The sequence below is a fragment of the Cricetulus griseus genome, chromosome 2, assembly GCF_003668045.3.
Source record: "Cricetulus griseus strain 17A/GY chromosome 2, alternate assembly CriGri-PICRH-1.0, whole genome shotgun sequence".
In the NCBI taxonomy this organism is placed as follows: domain Eukaryota; kingdom Metazoa; phylum Chordata; class Mammalia; order Rodentia; family Cricetidae; genus Cricetulus; species Cricetulus griseus.
The window spans coordinates 281,066,687-281,086,165 of record NC_048595.1 but is presented as its reverse complement, the minus strand read 5'-3'; the positions used below and the strand labels follow the sequence as shown (position 1 = coordinate 281,086,165).

The 19,479-nt window shown below is 44.3% G+C and overlaps 2 protein-coding genes across 3 annotated transcripts in view; both read left to right on the top strand.

The window, feature by feature from the left end:
* LOC100768899 (UL16-binding protein 1) overlaps positions 1-19,479 on the top strand; it is a 157,714-nt gene that overhangs the window by 55,182 nt on the left and 83,053 nt on the right. The gene's annotated exons all lie outside the window — the stretch shown is intronic.
* LOC107980186 (retinoic acid early-inducible protein 1-epsilon-like) lies at positions 398-7,189 on the top strand. Its single transcript, XM_027400984.2, has 6 exons — positions 398-619; positions 1,192-1,319; positions 4,345-4,578; positions 4,849-5,124; positions 5,758-5,976; positions 6,371-7,189. Exons 2-6 carry the CDS (start codon positions 1,235-1,237, stop codon positions 6,412-6,414), a joined length of 858 nt encoding a protein of 285 aa, XP_027256785.1. The 5' UTR covers positions 398-619; positions 1,192-1,234; the 3' UTR covers positions 6,415-7,189.

The following is a 19,479-nucleotide window of genomic DNA, read 5'->3' as shown; positions in this document are numbered from 1 at the left end:
CTTTCTTTTCTGATTCTTTTGTTCACGACCCCTGAGGACACAGCTGTCGCTGATTGAGATGAAGGGACCACGGGGTGTGGGAGCCCAGGACAGCAGTATCCTAGCCTCAGTTCCACAGTCCTGCCTTCTTTGCGAGCAAGTAAGAAGGGCAGTGAGATGGAGAGGTGTGACCGCTGGGCCAGCAAGGTGAGCTCCACAGAAGCAGAGCAGAGCAGAGCAAGTTAGCAGTGAGGCAGGGCGGGGCGGCAGCTGGATCAGCAGGGCCAGAGAGCAGCTGAGTGAGGGAGTGTCACTGAATGAGCGCGGGCGGAGGGAGGAGGGGCCGACAGAGTGAGTGAGCGACAAGAGCCCGCAGGCAATTGGAGGAGCGGTGGGGCAGTGAATGAGGAGTGAATGAGCCGAGCTCAGGAGGGGTGTGAGCGAGCTGCGCTGAGGAGAGCAGCGGGTGAGCGGAGCTGAGAAGTGTGAGGCAGCCTGGCTTAGGAGAGGAGCCCGCGAGCAGCGCTGAGGAGCTGAGCGAGGGCGTGCGGCACTGAGGAGAGGAGTGAGCGAGCGGTCGCTGTGGAGTTAGCGAGCGGCTCTGAGTGACCGATCCAGACAGCGGCAGCTAGGCGAGCGTGTAGGCATCTGGGACTAGCGGGTCGGGTCGGCGTTGGGTCAGGGTCCAGTCGGAGGTGGGTCGGCGGTCGGGGGCGGGTTGGTGGCATGTCAGCGGGATGTAGGCATCCAGGCAGGGACGAGTGCAGCCGGCCAGGGGTGGATCGGCAGTAGGTCGGGGTCCCATCAGTGGCTGGTTGTGGCTTGTTGGCCACCGGGCAGGGGCAGCACCAGTGGAGCAAAGCGAGCATGGCGAGAGAACGAGAAGGTGAAGGAATCTGGGGTCCAGGTACTCAGCCAGTTAACTGGAAACTACTGGGAGACCAGAACTGCAGTCCCCACACTGCTCATTTCATAGTGGCACATGCCCTGTGCCTGAAAGTGACACAGGGAGAAGTTTTAAGGGAGAGAGAACCTGAGCAGCACTGCCTTGAGCGATCCCCGAAGAGATTCAGGAAAAGATGGGAACTAGGAACTTGCATGGCTGGAGCAGGGAAAGGCCTGAATAAACAGCCCAGGTGCCTGGGACTTTGCTAATCTCTGCTTGGGGTCCTCTGCAAGGTTGTACTGAGGACTCCCCTATTCTCTCCACAGCTCAGATCAAAGTCTGTCTGTAGCGGGTCTCGGGAAAGGAAACATGGCAAAGGCTGTAGCCACCGGATGCAGTCAGAATCTTAGCCTTTTGGTTCTGCTGAGCTCTCTGGGGGCCAAGATGCTGGCTGGTGAGATACCGGGATTTGACTGGGGGAGGGGAGGGGACACTGGACTACTGAGTCAGGAAGTCTGCTCACAGGAAGCTCCTGGGCTTCTCTTTTTCACCTCATGATGCCTGCCAGAGGCTTGATGGGACTTCTTCTTTTTTTTTTTTTCTTTTTTTGTTTTATTTGAGTTACAAACACGATTGAATTACATGACAATCCCAGTTCCCTTCTCCCTCCCCTCTTCCCCTCCCCCCTCCCCCAGCAACTAAAACCCTACCTAAAGCATTGATGGGACTTCTAATAGCCCAGGAACACAAGTCATTGTCTCTAACGGCCCATGCCAGGAGCCACACTGATGTGCAGTGTATTTTCTCTGGGGCAGGTGGGTGGGCCTGACTCCTGCCCAAGCAAGGTGATTTGTAGCAGAAATTCTAATGGTTCTTAATAAAAGAAAAAAAACTCAGAGTCAGCTATCAGGAGCTGAAGGATGAAAGATTAGAGAAGCAGAGCAGCTGGCCACTAGAATTCTTACTTCTACCAATGCTCAGACCAAAGGGACACCATGGCCTTCGTGAGACTGTGAGACTAGGAAGGCCAGGGTGACTTCCCTTCTGTGTGTTCAAAACCCTTTTAAAGCTTTTGTCAGGTTTTATGTGGAAATTCTTGCCAAATATTTGGGTGGGACAGAAATACAGAAAGAATGACTGTACTTGATGGGACCTGATCTGTCCTTCTGGGAAGGCAGTCTGGGTCTGTCTTTGAGGTGGTCCAGTTTTAATTGTTTTTTAAGATTTATTTTATGTTTTGACTGCATGTATGTATGTGCACCAATATGTGTCTGGTGCCCTCAGAGGTCAAAAGAGGGTATCAGATCCCCTGGACATGGAGTTATAGGCAGTGATGAGCCACCATGTGTGGTTTGTAAATGGAGGTTTCTCTCCTGTGTACCAGTTCCTGAATAGCCACTCAGAGGATTATATTAATTATAAATGTTTGGGGATGGCTCAGGATTATTAATAACTAGCTCTTACATTTAAATTACCCAATTTCTATTAATTTGTGTATTGTCACTTGGCCTTAACTTACTGATGTTTTGACATCTTGCTTCTTGGGAGACTGTTGGCAACTGCCAGACTCTGCCTTCCTTCTCCCTGTATGTCTATTTGGCTTCCCAAACAGCCAATTCTTCCTGGAAATAGGCCAAACAGCTTTATTTAACAACCAATGAAAGCAACACATATTCACAGCATTCAAAAGAGCATTCCGAAGCTGTGGTTGCTGAGAATCATACCTGGATCCTCAACAAGAGCAACAAGTTCACTTAACTGCTGCTCCACCTCTCCAGCCCCAATGGTTCAGTTTTTAAACAATGGGCACATGATATCCCGTGTGTGTGTGTGTGTGTGTGTGTGTGTGTGTGTGTGTGTGTGTGTGTGTTTCCAGACAGGGTTTTTATGTATAGTCTTGACAGTCCTGGAACTTGCTGTGTAGACCATGATGGCCTCAAACTCACAGATTCTGCCTGCCTCTGCCTCCCAAAGGCATGATCCATCCACTATTGTCAAGCTTCTATGGCTAATTAGTATGGCTATTCCATATTAAAGGTTGTGCCACCACTGCCTAGACCATATGGGTAACTAGTGTGTCTAGCTTTGTACTCCAATCTTCAGGCAAACTTTATTTGTTAAATCATAAACGAAATATCAATATAGCCTGGAGTTTTCATAGGACAACAGCTTACAGCTTCCTAATCATGTTTTGTCTTTAATTTTTAAAATCCAGCCATACCTGAATTTGCTAATGATCTAGCTATATTTAGTATTTTTGTTATTTTTATTTATGTCAAAAGCATGATGACATAGCTGAGGGCTAAAGGGTTAGAGGACTCAGGGTTGATCCCTGAAACTCCTGTAATGGAGGCAGGCATGGTGCTGTGTGCTTTTATTGTCAGTACTAAGAAGGCAGAGGCAGGGGAACCCTAGGGTCAGTGGCAAGACTGTCTAGCCTACTTGGAGAGTGCCAAGCCTCTTAGAGACCTTGTCTAATAATACTACTGTGACATACTTGTAGGAGGGCATAGAAATATTTTCCTTACTAAAATCTGGAGGTCTGAGTATAAATACTTGCTTCTAACACATTTATTACTATTGTTATATTGTTATTTATTGGTGCATATTTGGAAGTTATTATGACAGGATGCATTCTTTCAATCATAATTCCCTGTTCCTGCTTTACCAGAATACTTTCCTTTCACCAAAATTCTAAGTTGATTTTTTGTTTTACAGGCACACACACACACACACACACACACACACACACACACACACTGAAGAATATATACATGCATCCTCACTAGGTCCTGCCTGCTTATTGGTGCAGTCTACTGAACAGAACAGCTAAAGGATGTTGTGTCTTCTGCTGTTAGTGAAAGTCGGAGAGACCAGGAGACATAGGTGTGCTGGGAGACACCTGCCTGAGAAAGGGGAGAGAGATCAGGGCTCCAAGCAGGTCACAGACAGAGACCTCTTCCTGAGAATGAGTCAGGGCTGTGGTTTGACATGGGAGAATCTGAGATCTCTTGACCACACTGTGGTGTGAAGTGCCCAGAGTAGGGACACAGGGACAGGGGTATGGACTGTGCTCACAGGTGGCAGCTCCCCTTTTCATGACAAGTTGCAGCATTACTCTAGGATTACTTTCCTGAACACCCAGGCTCCGTGCTGAGTTCCCCACTTGTTCTATGATGCCTCCTTTTCCTATAGATTTTCATCCCAGGAACACAGATACTATATGATATATTTTATTCCTCAGCAATTGATAAAAGTCACTAAAATTACTTGTGAGATAAACCCTCCTGGTGACACTGTGTATCTCAGGGGTCCTAACAACCTAAGAATCAAAGATGGCACAGAAATAAAGGTCCAGAAGCTGGTGGACATCTTGACTAAAGGCCTTGACTTCCTGCCCTTTTGCCAATGAGAATGAATTTAGATATCACAGAACCACGATTCCTACTTTGTACCTCATATTCATGTGTCTCTCACAGATACTCACTCTCTTAGATGCCACTTCATTGTCAAGACTCACCCCAAAGCTGGAGAGCACTGGTGTGAAGGACAGTGCTCAGTGGATGGAGTGCCTTTCCTTCAGTATAGTAACCAAGGAAAGGAGGTAAATGCTACTAAGGGATGTGCAGATTTGTACCCAAAACTAAAGGACACTGGAAAAGAGTTGAGGACTCTGCTGCTTCACATGAAAAAAGAGGCAGTCCTGACCAGGGGTGAGTATGGGACAGGCTGCAAAGACAGAGGGTATCAATAAGAGACAGGAAGGGCAGAGCCCATGTGGGAAGGGGCTGTGGTTGTATTTGCATGAAAGAGCTGAGTCCTGTTAATCCTGTTCCAGGCTGGAAGGACTTGGTACCCAATGGGTAAAAAATGACAAGCCAGGGAGGGAAGAACATAGGTACTGAGGGTGCAGAGGAAGACTTGACCAAGGAGCGGGTGATGGCTCTATAAAGGGAGGTGACAGTTTTGTATGTCATTCGCAGATAATCACAACTTGCAGGGCACCATGGTATCTCAATATAAACCAGGACAACTCATTGATGCCTCCTGGAAGTTCACCATTGATGGACAGTATGCCTTCTGCCTTAATCGCTATAATCAGAAGAACAAGAAATGGGAAGTGATTAACTATAATGCCACAGGTATCCTAGCGCAATGGGAGAATAATGCAGAACTAGCACAAGATCTAGCAATGCTCTCCATGGGAGATTCTGATCTCTGCCTCAAGGAAATCTTAAAGCACCAGAAGGAAATGCCAAGTAAGTTGTTAGGTAGATTATCACAAGGAAACCTCCACAGGGTGGGAAAGGCAGGAAAATTCTCTTGAAAATCTGGTGACTTCCCTATATTGATGTCGGCATGTGTGCATAATGGAAGATTTGATTGAGTGATTTCTTGGTGGTCTTCCTGTCTTTGGAGCCACTGATAACCACAAGGATCTCTTTCCTACCTCACCTCTTAATGTTTCTCATTCCCGTTTAGCCAATGGCCCAGGCACTACATGGCCTGCTAATGGGCCTAAGTCTGTGTGCATCACTGTAAACCTCCAGCCTTTTCCTCCTCACTTAGAGCTGCCTTCCACCAGGTTCGCATCACTTTGAAAGACTTCCTTATCTTTCCCTGGAAACAATTAAACACCAAAGAGCCAACATCCAGAAAGTTTTATGCACAGTAATATGTCACTTTGTTTGATGGTTTAATAGACATTTGCTTTCTTTGGCAATGACATAAACTGTGCAAGGACATCATACACACACTCCACTCCTCTCTCTACTCAGGAATTGTAAAAACAGTTGTTACACCTGAGTTCCTCAGGCTATCTGGGGAGAGAAGGTGCTGATATAGGTGTGTTTTTTAGCTTTATACTGAATGTTCTGGATTTTTTTTTATAGGACCAGCCTCAAGGACCCCAAAGATCACAGAGGTTACATCTGCCACCCAGCTTCCATGTGATATGAATACCACCCAGCCTCCACCTACCAGGCAGGTTCCGGAAAACAAAGAAACTACCACCATGGCAGTAGCCATCACCACCATCCTCTTTATTATTTTAATTTTTATTAGCATTTTCACTTGGAAGTATATGAAGAGGAAAAGTCATCCCCAAGGAGGTAAGGAGGAAGCTGGGGTCTCACTCTGGTTCTTCATAGTCTGCTGATGAATTGAGACAGCTGTCCCACTGGGTATCAGGGAGCAATTGTTCTAGTAAAGTGGAGCCAGGAGGATCAGAAATAGAAGGCCATCTTTGATTATGTAGTGAGTATGAAGTCAAAACCTCATTTCCATCTGAAGTACATAATGGCAGAAAGGTTTGAAGTAAATAAATCTTAAAAACACACACACACACACACACACACACACACACACACACACACACACACACACACACACTGGGAGGCTGGACTGCACGTCTGTGAAGTAGGGAGATCTCCCATCTGAAATGAATCAGAGCAGGCTGCAGATGTGCAGGTGCCACTGTAACTGACACCCCCTTTCCATTACCAGGTGCTTCTCCACAATACTCCTCAGCTTCCTCATCTGCAGTCTGATCTACAATCATTGTCCACAGCTGCCTCTGCTGTTACTCTTCTGCATCACAGCCAGGAAAGAAAAGCATCTGATGATGTTGGGAATCTGCCATTTCACTTCTGACCAAACTGTGAAATATTTAAGTTGACTGTCTCCATGCCTCCTCTATCACTTTATCAAGATGAAACAGGCCATTGTTACCAATGACTCCATCTCGATTTATTCCTGTCCTCTTTCTTTCTCATTCTTAGAGTATGGCCATGAGGAGATCAGGCTATTCCCTGCTCTAGGTTACTCCTTTTGTGTAAAATGACGGCTTTCAGGCTGGGTCTTCCCCAAGGTGATTCCATTATACAAGCAACAAGTTGATGCCTGGGCTTCTCTTGTACACACAGACGTGCCTTCTGTCTAGCACCACCCATAAGGCAAAGTCAGACAAATGCCTTTTTCCTAAGAGTGAAAGACACCACTAATAGACATATCAAAATCAATTAGACACATGAGAATTAGGATATTTCAAAATCATCTGTTGTGCTGGATATTTTATGTCAGTTTGACACAAGCTAGAGTTTTCTGAAAGGAGGGAACCTCAGTTGAGAAAATGTCTCACTCTGACCCAGCTGTAGGTCATTTTCTTAGTAGTGGTTGATGGCAGAGGGCCCAGTCTGTGGGTGGTGACATCCCAGGGCTGATGGTCCAAGGATTTATAAGAAAGCAAAAGAATAAGACATGGAGAACAAGTCAGTAAGCACCCTCCATGGCCTGTGCATCAGCTCCTACCTCCAGATTCCTGCCCTGCTTGAGTTTCTATTTTAGTTTCCTTCAGTGATGGAAACAAATGGAAGTATAAAACAAATAAACTCTGTCCTCCACAGCTTGCTTTGTCATGGTGTTTTCATTATAGCAATAGAAACCCTAAATAAGACAACATCTGAAAAATCAGACCTGAAAAATTATCAAATATCCCAAACTGACCTACCAACAACTTAAATACAGTTGTAGGGATGAGGAGGACCAGGGAGGACAACTCCCATGACCTTACATCCTGTGGAAAAGTTTAAGATAAACTTAATCACCTGGTTAATCTTATCCTGAAAGGGTGGAGTCAGTGGTGGTGCTGTCCCCCTCCTAGTATTCAGGGACAGCCTTGATCATCTGTCCCAACAATATACTGATATACTGAGACACAAGGGTCTGTGAATCTAGTGAGAGGTTGGTGTGGTGGAAAAGCCTAATGTAAAGCCATCAATGAGGCTGATAGAGGTAAAGTTGTGAAAAATTTAGATCACAAATGAGTATTTAGATTTCAGAGGGCTTTGGGAACTTAGTTCTCCCAGTCGAACTAGGTCATGGTGAGAATCTTGATTACAACTGGTCGATTTTTAATTTTGTATTATTTATAGTTGTATATTTTTGTCAAGTGTTTAAGAGCATAAAGATGGCCAATAGCTTCTTTTTGTTGTTGGCAGTTTTGTCTTTTTAGGGGTTCCTTCTAGTGATGTTCGGGAGTTTTATGAGCACCGTGTCTCCCCACTCGTTCTTGTTGTCTGCTGGACAAAGAGTATTTTTCTGTGAAATGACCCAAAGCTCAAACTCAGGGTCTCCATAACTTCTCTGAAGCTATGAGATCCTTTCAGAGCTGTCCCATTGTCCTCCACTCTGGAACAAGAACAATCTGGAGGCAAAGATGAACATAGTGACTTTTACCAAAGCCCTCGATCCTCATTGCTTTGGGCTTCTAATGTTGACTACTGAAAACTCAGAAAGTCACTTGGCCCAGAGTTGAGGAACAGATAGTGGTTTACTCTATTATGTAACTTTCAGGGGTGTCCAACTCACAGCCTGGGATACCCATGAATGTGGGCAAATCAAATTCAGGGACTTCCTTAAAAATATTATTAGACTATTTTGCAAAGATTTTTAGGTCATTGACTATTCATTGAATTATGTAGGCTCAAAATGAATAATTATGCAGATCATTTGTGTCATAATATCAAAGATTAGACACTTCAAATGAATAAATGTTGACAAAGACAGATAGTAAATTAATCTTGACTGTAAGAACCCATTATTAAGAAGTTAAAGACCACTCTACACAGAGGGAATTACAAGCAGTTGTCTTGACAAACATGAATGCAATTAAGCAAGAGTGGTTTTTATAAATCCATACCATTCTGAATTAACTGTCAAAAGCCTTTAACATATGGAAACGTGCTTTTTTGATCATCTTCTAACAGTCCTTTAGGGTAAAATTAATTTGCCATAGAAATCCTTCTGACCCATAATCATATGCTCTCCATCAGAAATCCATCTCTATACCTCTATATAGTCATTGCCATCTCTTTCTTGGCTGCTTCTGTTATTTGTTAAATTCCTGCTGAAATTTAAGCTTTTTTTCCCCCTTGAATCATTAAAAACCTGAACTCAGCAAATTTCATCATGTTTTGACTTTCATAAAATAATTTTAGACACACAATATTATCAAGTCTTATATTGTCATTGCTTAACTGTTTTTTCACACTTAACTTCAATAACATAGTGACAGTGTTTGTATAATGCTGGTATTTCCTTTTTTCTTCACAAATTTAAAATAATCCAATCTGGTAGATTTGTTTGTATCTTCTGAATTAAAAGAAATTTGAACTAAGCTTGCCTAGTCTCTTGCTTACTTATCAGCCAAATAAAATTAAATTCTTTGAGGATGGGTTTTTTCATGCAAACATATCTCATAGAATCTGCCTGAAGGTGAATAGATACATCAAATCAAAGATACCTTACTGTGTTCCTGAAGTCTAGTAGACAAGTTGTGCATGCTGTCTGGGGCAGAGCTAGAGAAATGACTCAAGCCATTTGGAAGATTCTAGAAGATCATGAGTGGACTCCAGACACTGGACACTGATTTGGTTTTGCTTTGTTTAGATTGTGATGGTGCCCTAGTGCTTCCCTCCTGAAATAAAAAAGTAGTTGACTTAATTTTTATGTTTCCAGAAGCTCACAGTTAGAGACTTTGAATATTTAAAAGAGAATATCCATTTTTTAAAAGATTTTAGATTTTTTATAAAGACTGACTTTTAAAGTGTTTGGATTGGTAAAGATCATGGGACTTTTTCAGTCATTTTTATACTGTGATATTAATATTAACATGACATCTTTGGGATAAATGAGAAAGAACAGGTTCTGGATGAAATATATTTTGTAAAATGAAAATTGTTGTGTTTTTGTGTCAAGTTGATGGTTTCAGTTGTGCTGGCTAAGTTTATATCAACTTGACAATACTGGAGTTTCATCCCTAATTTGCTTTTGGTCATGGTGTTTCATCATGGGAACAATAACCCTAACTGGAGGGAAAGGGAACTCACCATCCTGCAGAGAGCAAAACCTTGATTACCCACAGGCCCTTGCATCAGGATGTCTGTCCAGAAATGAAAATGGCAGACACAATTGCTGTCAGCCAGGCCTTTTCTCCCTCCCATGCTGTAGAATAACAACAACTTAAATAGGGAAATGAGAGCGGAGATGAGAAGATTCTTATAGAAAGTTTGGTCCTCCTGAAATGAGCCGTCACTCTCCCTTCACCATAAGGCAGCACATAAGTGAAAACAAATTAGCCTTAAACCCTTGAGTCTGAAATCACTCATTAGCTTATAGCCTGAATTGTCCTGACCCCATATAAATGCAGGTGGTCCAGACTCCATCCTGCAGGCCTTTTGATCTCACTGGAAGTTCTCCCCAGACAGAAACCTTCAGCTGCCCATGGACTGCTCCAACAACTACCGAAAGCAAAGAGAGCTGAGTTCCCCCACAGGGGCATCAAAATGTTGTCCCAGAGGTTGAGCCCAAATCATGGGGCAAAGGCATCTATTGCCCAAACACATATCATCCTATCCAAGAGTGAGGAACCTCCTCACAGAAGAGAAAAGAAAGGATGTGATGACAAGAAGGGGTGATGATGTGAAATGCTGTCTTCCTGACATGACATGGCTGTGGCACTGTTGACCCCTCAGCAGCTCTGAGTACTTGCATGATCCCTGCACAAGAGCAGGTCTGTCACCCTCCCCTTCATGGGGGGTGAGGGGCTCATGAGGCTCCAGGGATCCCTGGGGAATATAACAACAATTACTGGTGCTGGAGGTGGAGAGACATTTTTATCAATGGTGTAGCCACTCTTACATTTTCCATTTTCCTATTCTAAATCCCTCACTCACACCTATACAACCATAAATAAATTATTTGAGGTGCACACACACACACACACACACACACACACACACACACACACACACAGGTGAAGCAGAAGCAATGGTCACTAAAAGAGAGGGGGCCTTTGGGAGTGGAAAGGAGACAGTGATCAAAGGGTTAATATGGCTGAAATACATTTTATACATCTACAAAATGTCATAATGAAACCAATTCTTGGTGCCTGTCTTTGCAAACAGCAGGATGACACAGGTCATATACACACAGAAAACAAAGGCCAAATCTGTATCTATATTAATGCTCATCCCTGTCCCTGCTGGGGAATGCTCATGAAGGCATCTGTTAGGTGAGCATGTTGTCTAACATGGAATTACCCAGAAAGGGCCATTGCTATAACCTCTGTGAGGCTCAGGTCTGTGTCCTGACACCATAAAATGATATTCTGGGTTGGGATCTGGCAGCAAGATACCCATTCTAACCTCTGACAAGGTCTATAGTAGTCTCTTTAATATGGAAGAGAGGGCCTGGCACTTGCTGATTTTGTCATCTGAGAGCCACTGGAAGGCCCTTCACTTGAGAGCTTTATGGACCTGGAGGGTTTTGACATTGACTAAAGCTTGTTTGTCATTTGTAAAACTGACTTTGTAAGGACTTTAGTTTTTTGTTCCCAGGTGACCCAGGTCAGGTGAACCTGGCCGGTGGCTGGCAGAATTTTCTGTAATGGTATTCATAACAATGCATTAATATGTGGTTATACTTTTCCTGTGTATGAATATGTGGTTATACTTTTCCTGTTGTGATGGCTGTTCATGGTTTTCAACTTGACAACAAATGGAATTAACTAACATCCAAAGTGGCGAGGCACACCTGTGGTGGATTCTTTCAGTAACTGGATCCTTAGTTAATTAGATTAGAAGATTAGAAGATCCACTTCTAATCTAGAACTTTGAGGTGGGAAGTCACACCTTTAATCCAAATCTTTTTTTTTTTAAAAAATGTTTCAAAGTTTTTATTCCCCCTCTCCACTCTTTGCTGCCTGGTTTTCAGTTCTTCAAGCAGTTCTTATAGATAGTCGTTTCCTATATTTCTGAGAGAGTGGTTCCATGGCAGACGACCAAAGGCTGGGCCCCTCTGGCTACAATGTAGACATTCCAGTGGGCAGCACCATCATAGCCAATATCCCCAGGCTCTATAGGCATGGCCACAGACTGACAGTGTTTTCTGCACTGGAAGAGAGGGATGAGCTGCAACATCGCATCCCTGCTGCCAACAGTAAACAGGTCAGGTCATGTACCTTATGCATCTTGCTGCCCACCACAGGTTCCTGGGGGACCAGGAAGCACTTGTTTAAGGAGGTGTCTTTTGGGAATGGAAGTTGGTTAAAAACAGGAAAAAGCTCCTGTAAAATCTGTAAATCTGTGATCTGTTTGGAGGTCTCCTAGCGTATGGCCTGCAAGGTTAAGTCTTAAAATGCCATGGAACACCGGGCGGGTGATTTTTCTAGTACTGACAGGCGACTGCAAACAGTTCTTTTATACTCAGGTCAGTACAGCAAGACAAGTACCTTCCTTTCTGAAATTTGAAATGCCAGGCTTATCACGTTAAGTCCACGTTTTTGTTTTTAAAATAAAAGAAAAATATCTCCTCCTTAACAGTTGGGGGAAGATGTCTAAGAAGGAAGGGGTCTGGAGATGGACTCTCATGATGCTAGAGGAGGGATCCTTGACTAGGGTGGCCTCCCCACCCTCGGCAGGGCCTCCAAAGGTGTCTGGGGGCCGCCGGGGACGATGCAGGGCATCGGAACACCGGAGGCAGTCGCGGAGGGACGGAAGCGGAGGGGAAAGGTGGCAGCGGCAGCGGCAGCAAGCTGGGGCGGTGGAAGACTGTGGGGGCCGCACAGGGCGGGCGGGCGCGCAGCCTCCCAGCTCCCGGGCCTCGGGCCCCAGTAGTCACTCACATGCAGGTCCGTGCCCTCTCCGGCTCCTCCTCCCGCCCCGGGGACACCAGCCACCAGGCGAGGAGGCTGGCCCAACCAAGTCCTCTAATCCAGATCTTTTAAGGAGGGAAGTTTCACCTCGAAACTGGGCCATACACTGAAGCCTACATAATGACATGGGAGAAGGAAGCTGTGGCTGTTTCCCGGCTTCCTCTGGCCTCACTAGCAAGTCCATCCCTGCACTGGCAGGAGAGCCTACCTCTCCAGGGTTCCAGCATATACTGACCATCAGCTGAGACATCCAGCCTCGTGGACTCAGAACCTACTGGATTCTTGGTCTTACCATTCATAGCCTGACATTGTTGGCATAGCTGGACCACTTCCTGTAATTTACTGTAATAAATTCCCTTTCTGTATGTATAGAGAGATGCATTCTGTAAGTTGTGTAACTCTAGAGAACACTGACTGATACACCTGTCCTGTGTTTCAGATCATGGAGGTCCCACAAGTTGTGCAATCAGTTCACCTTCCTTAGTGGTTATTTCAGGAGAACACTGTAGCTTCCATTAATTTTCCTCATGAGACAGCGATAGTACCCTCTGCTGGACTGGATTGGGGAATTGCTGTAGTGTGACTTCCTTGAAAGCACTAAAGATACTTCCCTCTGAATTATCTTCCTCTTTACAGAATGCATGTTGGTTCATGTCCAGCCCCTGTCATCTCCACCATCTCTCTGATCATGGGGACAGATGACATATCAGAACCATGGGTGTTTTTGACCTGTCTCATTGTCCCCTGGTCACCTGGGACCTTGATAATCTTTCAGCAAGGGACAAAATAGTGACTATTACCTCCACTATCCTCACCCACATCAGCCTCCAAGTGTGGACTGAAGGAACAAAGGACACTTGAAGAGTAGATAGTTCTTTGAAATCCAGCCATTGTAGAAAACTTAAACCTTAACCAGAACTTGACTCTGTTGAGGTAGGCTCTCACCTTGTAGCTCTGGCTTGCCTAAAATTGTCTAAGTAGGCCAGGCTGGTTTCAAACTCACAAAGTTGTGCCTGCCTTTGCCTCCCAAATACAGGGATTAAAAGAATAAGCCACCAAGCATGTTCCCATGCCTTTCTAAAAGTAAAGTTTCACACACATTTGTTGTGACATATTCACCAGAGAAGACTGCTCAGACATGGTTTTAACCAATAGTAAGTTTTTAGTAGCCGGCTGATAAATACACTGGGTGTTTGGGATCCCAGTGTAGCACTTAGCCTTTCTCAGTGTGAGTTTTTAAGCACAAAATCCATGTCCTGGGTTGACATACTTAACAAGAACACTTGGCCAAAAGCAGATGTAAGGAAGCCAAGCAAGATTAGTACACTTGGAGACTTTCCCAGAACTATGGGCTTTGATGGCTTAATGCTTTGTTTCAGTTTTGGCAGGTCGTGCTGTCCATGTGTTGAGGTTTACAGCCTGAATGGTCCTTACATCATGGAGTCAGTGCCCTTTTCCTGATCTCTTTCTCTTCTTTTCAGTAATCTTTATTTTAGTATAAAACTCATTCAAAACCCTTTCTTACCACAGAGCATTTTCTTTTTGTCAATAATCTGTTTTACATACAAGGCTCTCTCTCTCTCTCTCTCTCTCTCTCTCTCTCTCCTCTCTCTCTCTCTCTCTCTCTCTCTCTGTCTCTGTCTCTCTCTTTCTCTCTCTCTCTCTCTCTCTCTCTCTCTCTCTCACACACACACACACACACACACACCTATTACATTCTTATGTCTTTCTCCAGTGACTAGTTTTACATTCATTCATAGAATTCTTGAATATGATTTAGTGTTTCCCCATGAAATCTCAAGGCACTTGACACAGGCCACATCTGGTCCTTTCTCCCTGTTCTTTAATAATAGATGTGAGTTTATTATAACTTTATTATAAAAAAAAACCTGCAACTAGCTGGACTTGGTGGTGCACCCCTCCAAACTCAGCTTCTGGGAAGTAGAGACAGACTGACCTCTGAGTTCAAGGCCAGCCTGATGTACAGAGATAATTCTGGGATATCCAGGGCTACACAGAGAGACTCTGACTTGATTTTTTTTAACATTTAAAGGAACGTGCATATTTTTATTTCTTTTTTATTTGAATTAGAAACAAGATTATTTTACATGTCAATCCCAGTTCCTACTCCCTCCCCTCTTCCCCTAAACCCCCCACAACTAAAACCCAACCTATCACATATCCTTTCTGCTCCCCAGGGAGGGTGGTGCCTTCCATAGGGAGTCATTAGAGTCTATGGGGATAGGGCCTAGGCCCACCCTCGTGTTTCCTGGCTCAGGGAGTATCCTTGTATGTGGATTGGGCTCCCAAAATCCACACCTATGCTAGGGATAAGTACTGAACTTACCTACAGGAGGTCCTATAGATTTTCCAGTTCTCCTCACTGAAACACATGTTCCTGGAGTCAGGATAAGTCCCATGCTGGTATCCCAGCTATCAGTCTGGGGACAAAGAGCTCCCCGTTGTTCAGTACAGCTGTTTCTGTGGATTTCACCAGCCTGGTCTGGACCCCTTTGCTCATCACTCATTATTCTCTGCAACTGGATTCCAGTTCAGTTCAGTGATTAGTTGCGGGTGTCTGCTTCTACTTCCATCAGCAGCTGGATGAAGGGTATAGGATGGCATATAAGACAGTCATCAATCTCAGTACCAGGGGAGGGAATTTAAGGTAGCCTTTCCTCCGTTGCTTAGATTGTTAGTTGGTGTCATCTTTGTAGATAACCAGACCTTTCCCTAGTGCCTGATTTCTCTGTAAACCTAAAATGTCTCCCTCTATTATGGTATCTCTTTCTTCTATTCTTCCCCCGACTTAATTTTTCTGCTCTCTCATGTCCTCCTCACCCCTCTTCTTCTCCCCTTCTCATTCTTCTAGCTCTCTCTCCCCTCCTCCATTGCTCCCAATTTGCTCAGAAGATCTTGTCCCTTTCCCCTTCTCCAGGGTACCATGTATGTCTCCCTTAGGGTCCTCCTTGTTTACTAGCTTCTCTGGCAGTGTGGATTGTAGGCTGGTCATCCTTTACTCTATGTCTAAAATCCACATATGAGTGAGTACATACCACGTTTGTCTTTTTATGATTGGGTTACCTCGCTCAGAATGGTTTCTTGTAGTTCCATCCATTTGCCTGCGAATTTCAAGATTCCATTGTTTTTTTTTTTTTTTTTTTTTGCTGAGTAGTACTCCATTGTGTAAATGTACCACATTTTCTCTATCCATTCTTCAGTTGAGGGGCATCTAGGTTGCTTCCAGGTTCTGGCTATTACAAATAGTGATGCTATGAACATCGTTGAACAGATGCACTTGTTGTATGAATGTGCATCTTTTGGGTATATGCCTAAGAGTGGACTTGCTGGATCTTGTGGTAGACTGATTCCCATTTTCCTGAGGAGTAGCCATACTGATTTCCAAATTGGCTGCACAAGTTGGCACTCCCACCAGCAGTGGAGGAATGCTCCTCTTTCTCCGCATCCTCTCCAGCATAAACTATCATTGGTGTTTTTGATTTTAGCCATTCTAACAGGAGTAAGATGGCATCTCAGAGTTGTTTTGATTTGCATTTCCCTGATGGTTAAGGATGTTGAACACTTTCTTATGGGCATTTAGGCCATTTTAGATTCCTCTATTGAGAATCGTCTACTTAGTTCTGTACCCCACTTTTTAATTAGATTGTTTGGTGTTTTGGAGACTCCCTTCTTGAGTTCTTTCTATATTTTGGAGATCAGCCCTCTGCCAGTTCTAGTGGCGAAGACCAGTAGGACATGCTGAAGAGGCAGAGGCAGGTGGATGTGAGTTCGAGGCCAGCCAGAACGTGCATATTTTTAAAAATTCACACATCAAAATCAATCAGTCCCAAAGCCCACAAATGCTCTAACAGAAAACAGAAACCAGTTTTGAGTTTTGGCATTGTCTTAGTTCTATACAGTTAGAATAGCCACTCTAATTATTAATTTTAAATTAATAATTTAGATTATTAATTATTAGATTATTAGATTATTAATTATGGCAGTGTGGTAAGAAAAGAGGACCTGGGCAAGTGAAAGGTTGAGGGTTGCCAGCAGAGCAGGGGGGGTCTTCAGCTGGGGCTAAAAAGGAGGAAAGGACCTGGGTGGGGCTCTAGAAGTCAGGGATAGAACAGGACAGAATAGAGGGAGAGGGCAGTGGTGAGGGAGAATGGGAGGTGAGAACTTGGAAAATGTGAAGAAACCCAACAGGAAGTCCCTAATACTTCCTCTCTGGCTTCAGGCAAGTGTCTGTGGCATGGGGCCAAAAGCACTGACTTTTGGTCCTGCTTCAGCTGCCTTGGGTCTCAGAGAGTGAAGCCAGTTTGTGTGGGAAGGGACCACATGGAGAGGGAGGACTGGGGACACCAGAGCCACAGAGCCCAGACTGGCTGCTCAGCTTCGGCCCAGATAAAGGACATGGAGCTTCTCCTGGAAGCTTATGTATGTAACCAAAAAAAAAAAAAAAAAAAAAAAAAAAAAAAAAAAAAAAATCTCTAAGAGAAAAAGTGAATGAATAGGACAAACTTCCTGGTGTGTAATTTTCATGAATCTCATCTTCAGGAAGTTACCATCTATTCACAGTTCCCTTCACTTCTGCCTTGTGTGTTAGAGAAAGAAACCCACGGCCTTGGCCATGGTTACCAAGTTCATTAATTGCATCCTGGCTCTGCTCCCACTGTACTAGCCCATGGGTTTCAGGGATTCAACAACAGGGTTTGATAGGACAGAGGGCCACAGCACCTGGGAGGAAGGGTCCTCCTAGCTGAGCTGATGACCCTTGGCCTACCTCAGCTCCCCTGCTCACCCAAACCCCTTAGACTCCATCTAGACAACTTTACAGTAGAGAGCCCACCCCCTCTCCCTCAGAGACTTTCAGAAAAGCTTAGAAGTTTCAGGAAAAAAATGTTACAGCAGGACAGGGAAACACGATTATAGGAAATGCAAGTTCAATGTGGCTCACCCAAAGCTACCAACTTTGAGAAACCACAGATACTCCCAGGATCAGGAGTCGCCCCAGTCTCCTCTTCAATTCTTTATTTATCCTCATCATCCTCATTTTTTCCCCACACTGTATAAGTCAGGTTCCCAGGTTACACCAGTTCCCTTCATCAGCTTCCCCAGAGCTGAGATTGCAGGCAGAGGTCCCCATACATAGCTTCACTGTCTGCTTCATATACTGAAGCAGCACCCAGGTCACCATCCTTACATCCCCTTCCCCACCCTGCCACACTGGAAGGTGCTTTGTCACCTCCTCAACCAGCTGACGCAGCATGCCCTTGCCTGAGGACACATCCTAGGAATCCATCCACCCTCACCCATAGAACCTAAAGTAGGGGATAAGGGGCAAAGTTTAAAACACATAGGATGCTGCCAGTGGTGCTGAGAGGGGCATAAGGAACCTTCTGTCCTTGTCTCCCAGGCTCTCCCAGCCAGCTCCTGGGAAGACAGTAGCAGGTAATAGTGTCTATTTTAGAGGGCATTGCATAGCTTTTATTTAAAGAGCACATAATAATATTTACAATTGTGCAAGTCACTCCCTATCTGGCTCCACATCAAACACTCTATCCCACCTTCAGTGTGAAAGCAGCTCAGGAAATTGGGGGTCATCAGGAGACCAGGTTTGGCCTCTGTTCTAGTCTTATGACCCCAGATTAGATAGCATCCTGTCTCCCAGTATTGGTACCCATTCAGCTGAGCTCTCTCTTCAAGTAATACCAAAGCTGTGTGCTAAACAATCAGGAATGTGTCCTGTGCTGCCTGTGGCTTCTGGGTCAGAGATGATAGAAACAGGCCCTGGAGTTGTGCCCATGATTCTCTGCAGTCCAGGGATTAAGGAAATTCCTGAGTCAGATGCTTGCTAAGGGAGAGGGGAAACCCCCTTCACTTCCTCTAAAATGAAATTTCCACAACCTTCTGGGGAAAGTTTTCTGTAAAACAGGAGTCCTTGTCTCTCCCTGGTAGCCAGCTCTGCACATACAAGTGACTTTTTATGTCCCTGCATAACATCAAACTACCACCATACTTATTTAAAAACAAAAACAAACAAAAAAACTGATCATAGAAACCCTTCTTATCTACATGTATTCTCTTTCTTAGCAGAAATCTGTCTATAAATCTGTAGCTTTTGTATCTTTCTCACTCTCTGTGGGTACTTCCTGTTTTATATTCTAGTATAAAATTATCCACACAATTTAGGCTTTTCCATTAAAGTTTACAAGCCTGGATGGCCACACCTGACCACTGATGTCCTCCACAGAGAAGATCCTCCTAGAGCATCACACTTAAGGCTAAACTGCTCTCAGCTAAAACATTGCAACATCAACCTTAAATTGTTGAGTGACATTATGCAAGGTTGTATTCACACTTGTACAAAATCAATTTCAAAATAATGTTTAACAACAGTTTACATGTAATTAATTAAAAGAAATCAAGACTATATTGTATGTACTTTTGTTTACTTATAAGCTTATTTAGATGACACCCTTTGAGGGACTTTATCATGGGAAATTTTTACACAACATACATTTAAAAATGAGTAAAGAAGAAACCATAGGTCCAGCTAACAGCTTACCCACTGACCACAAGGCAACTAAGCAATTCCTTGAAAACAACTGTAAGCAAGAAACTCAAAGACACAGAAGATGGCTGTTTCCTCAGATTGCCATAACTGATACAGTCTTATCAACACAGAAGATCAATTGTCTATAGGAAGTTCCCAAGCCAGTGTGTGAGAGGAGTGCACAGCACAGGGGTCTGTCACACTCAACTGTAGGTGTCATTTAACCCAGGTTAGCACTGAGCATCTCAAGTTATTCACTTGGACTTATCCACAAGTTGGATGGTACCAAAGTTAACTCTTTCCTATAAGGACACTCACCCTGTCACAACCCCCACACAGACA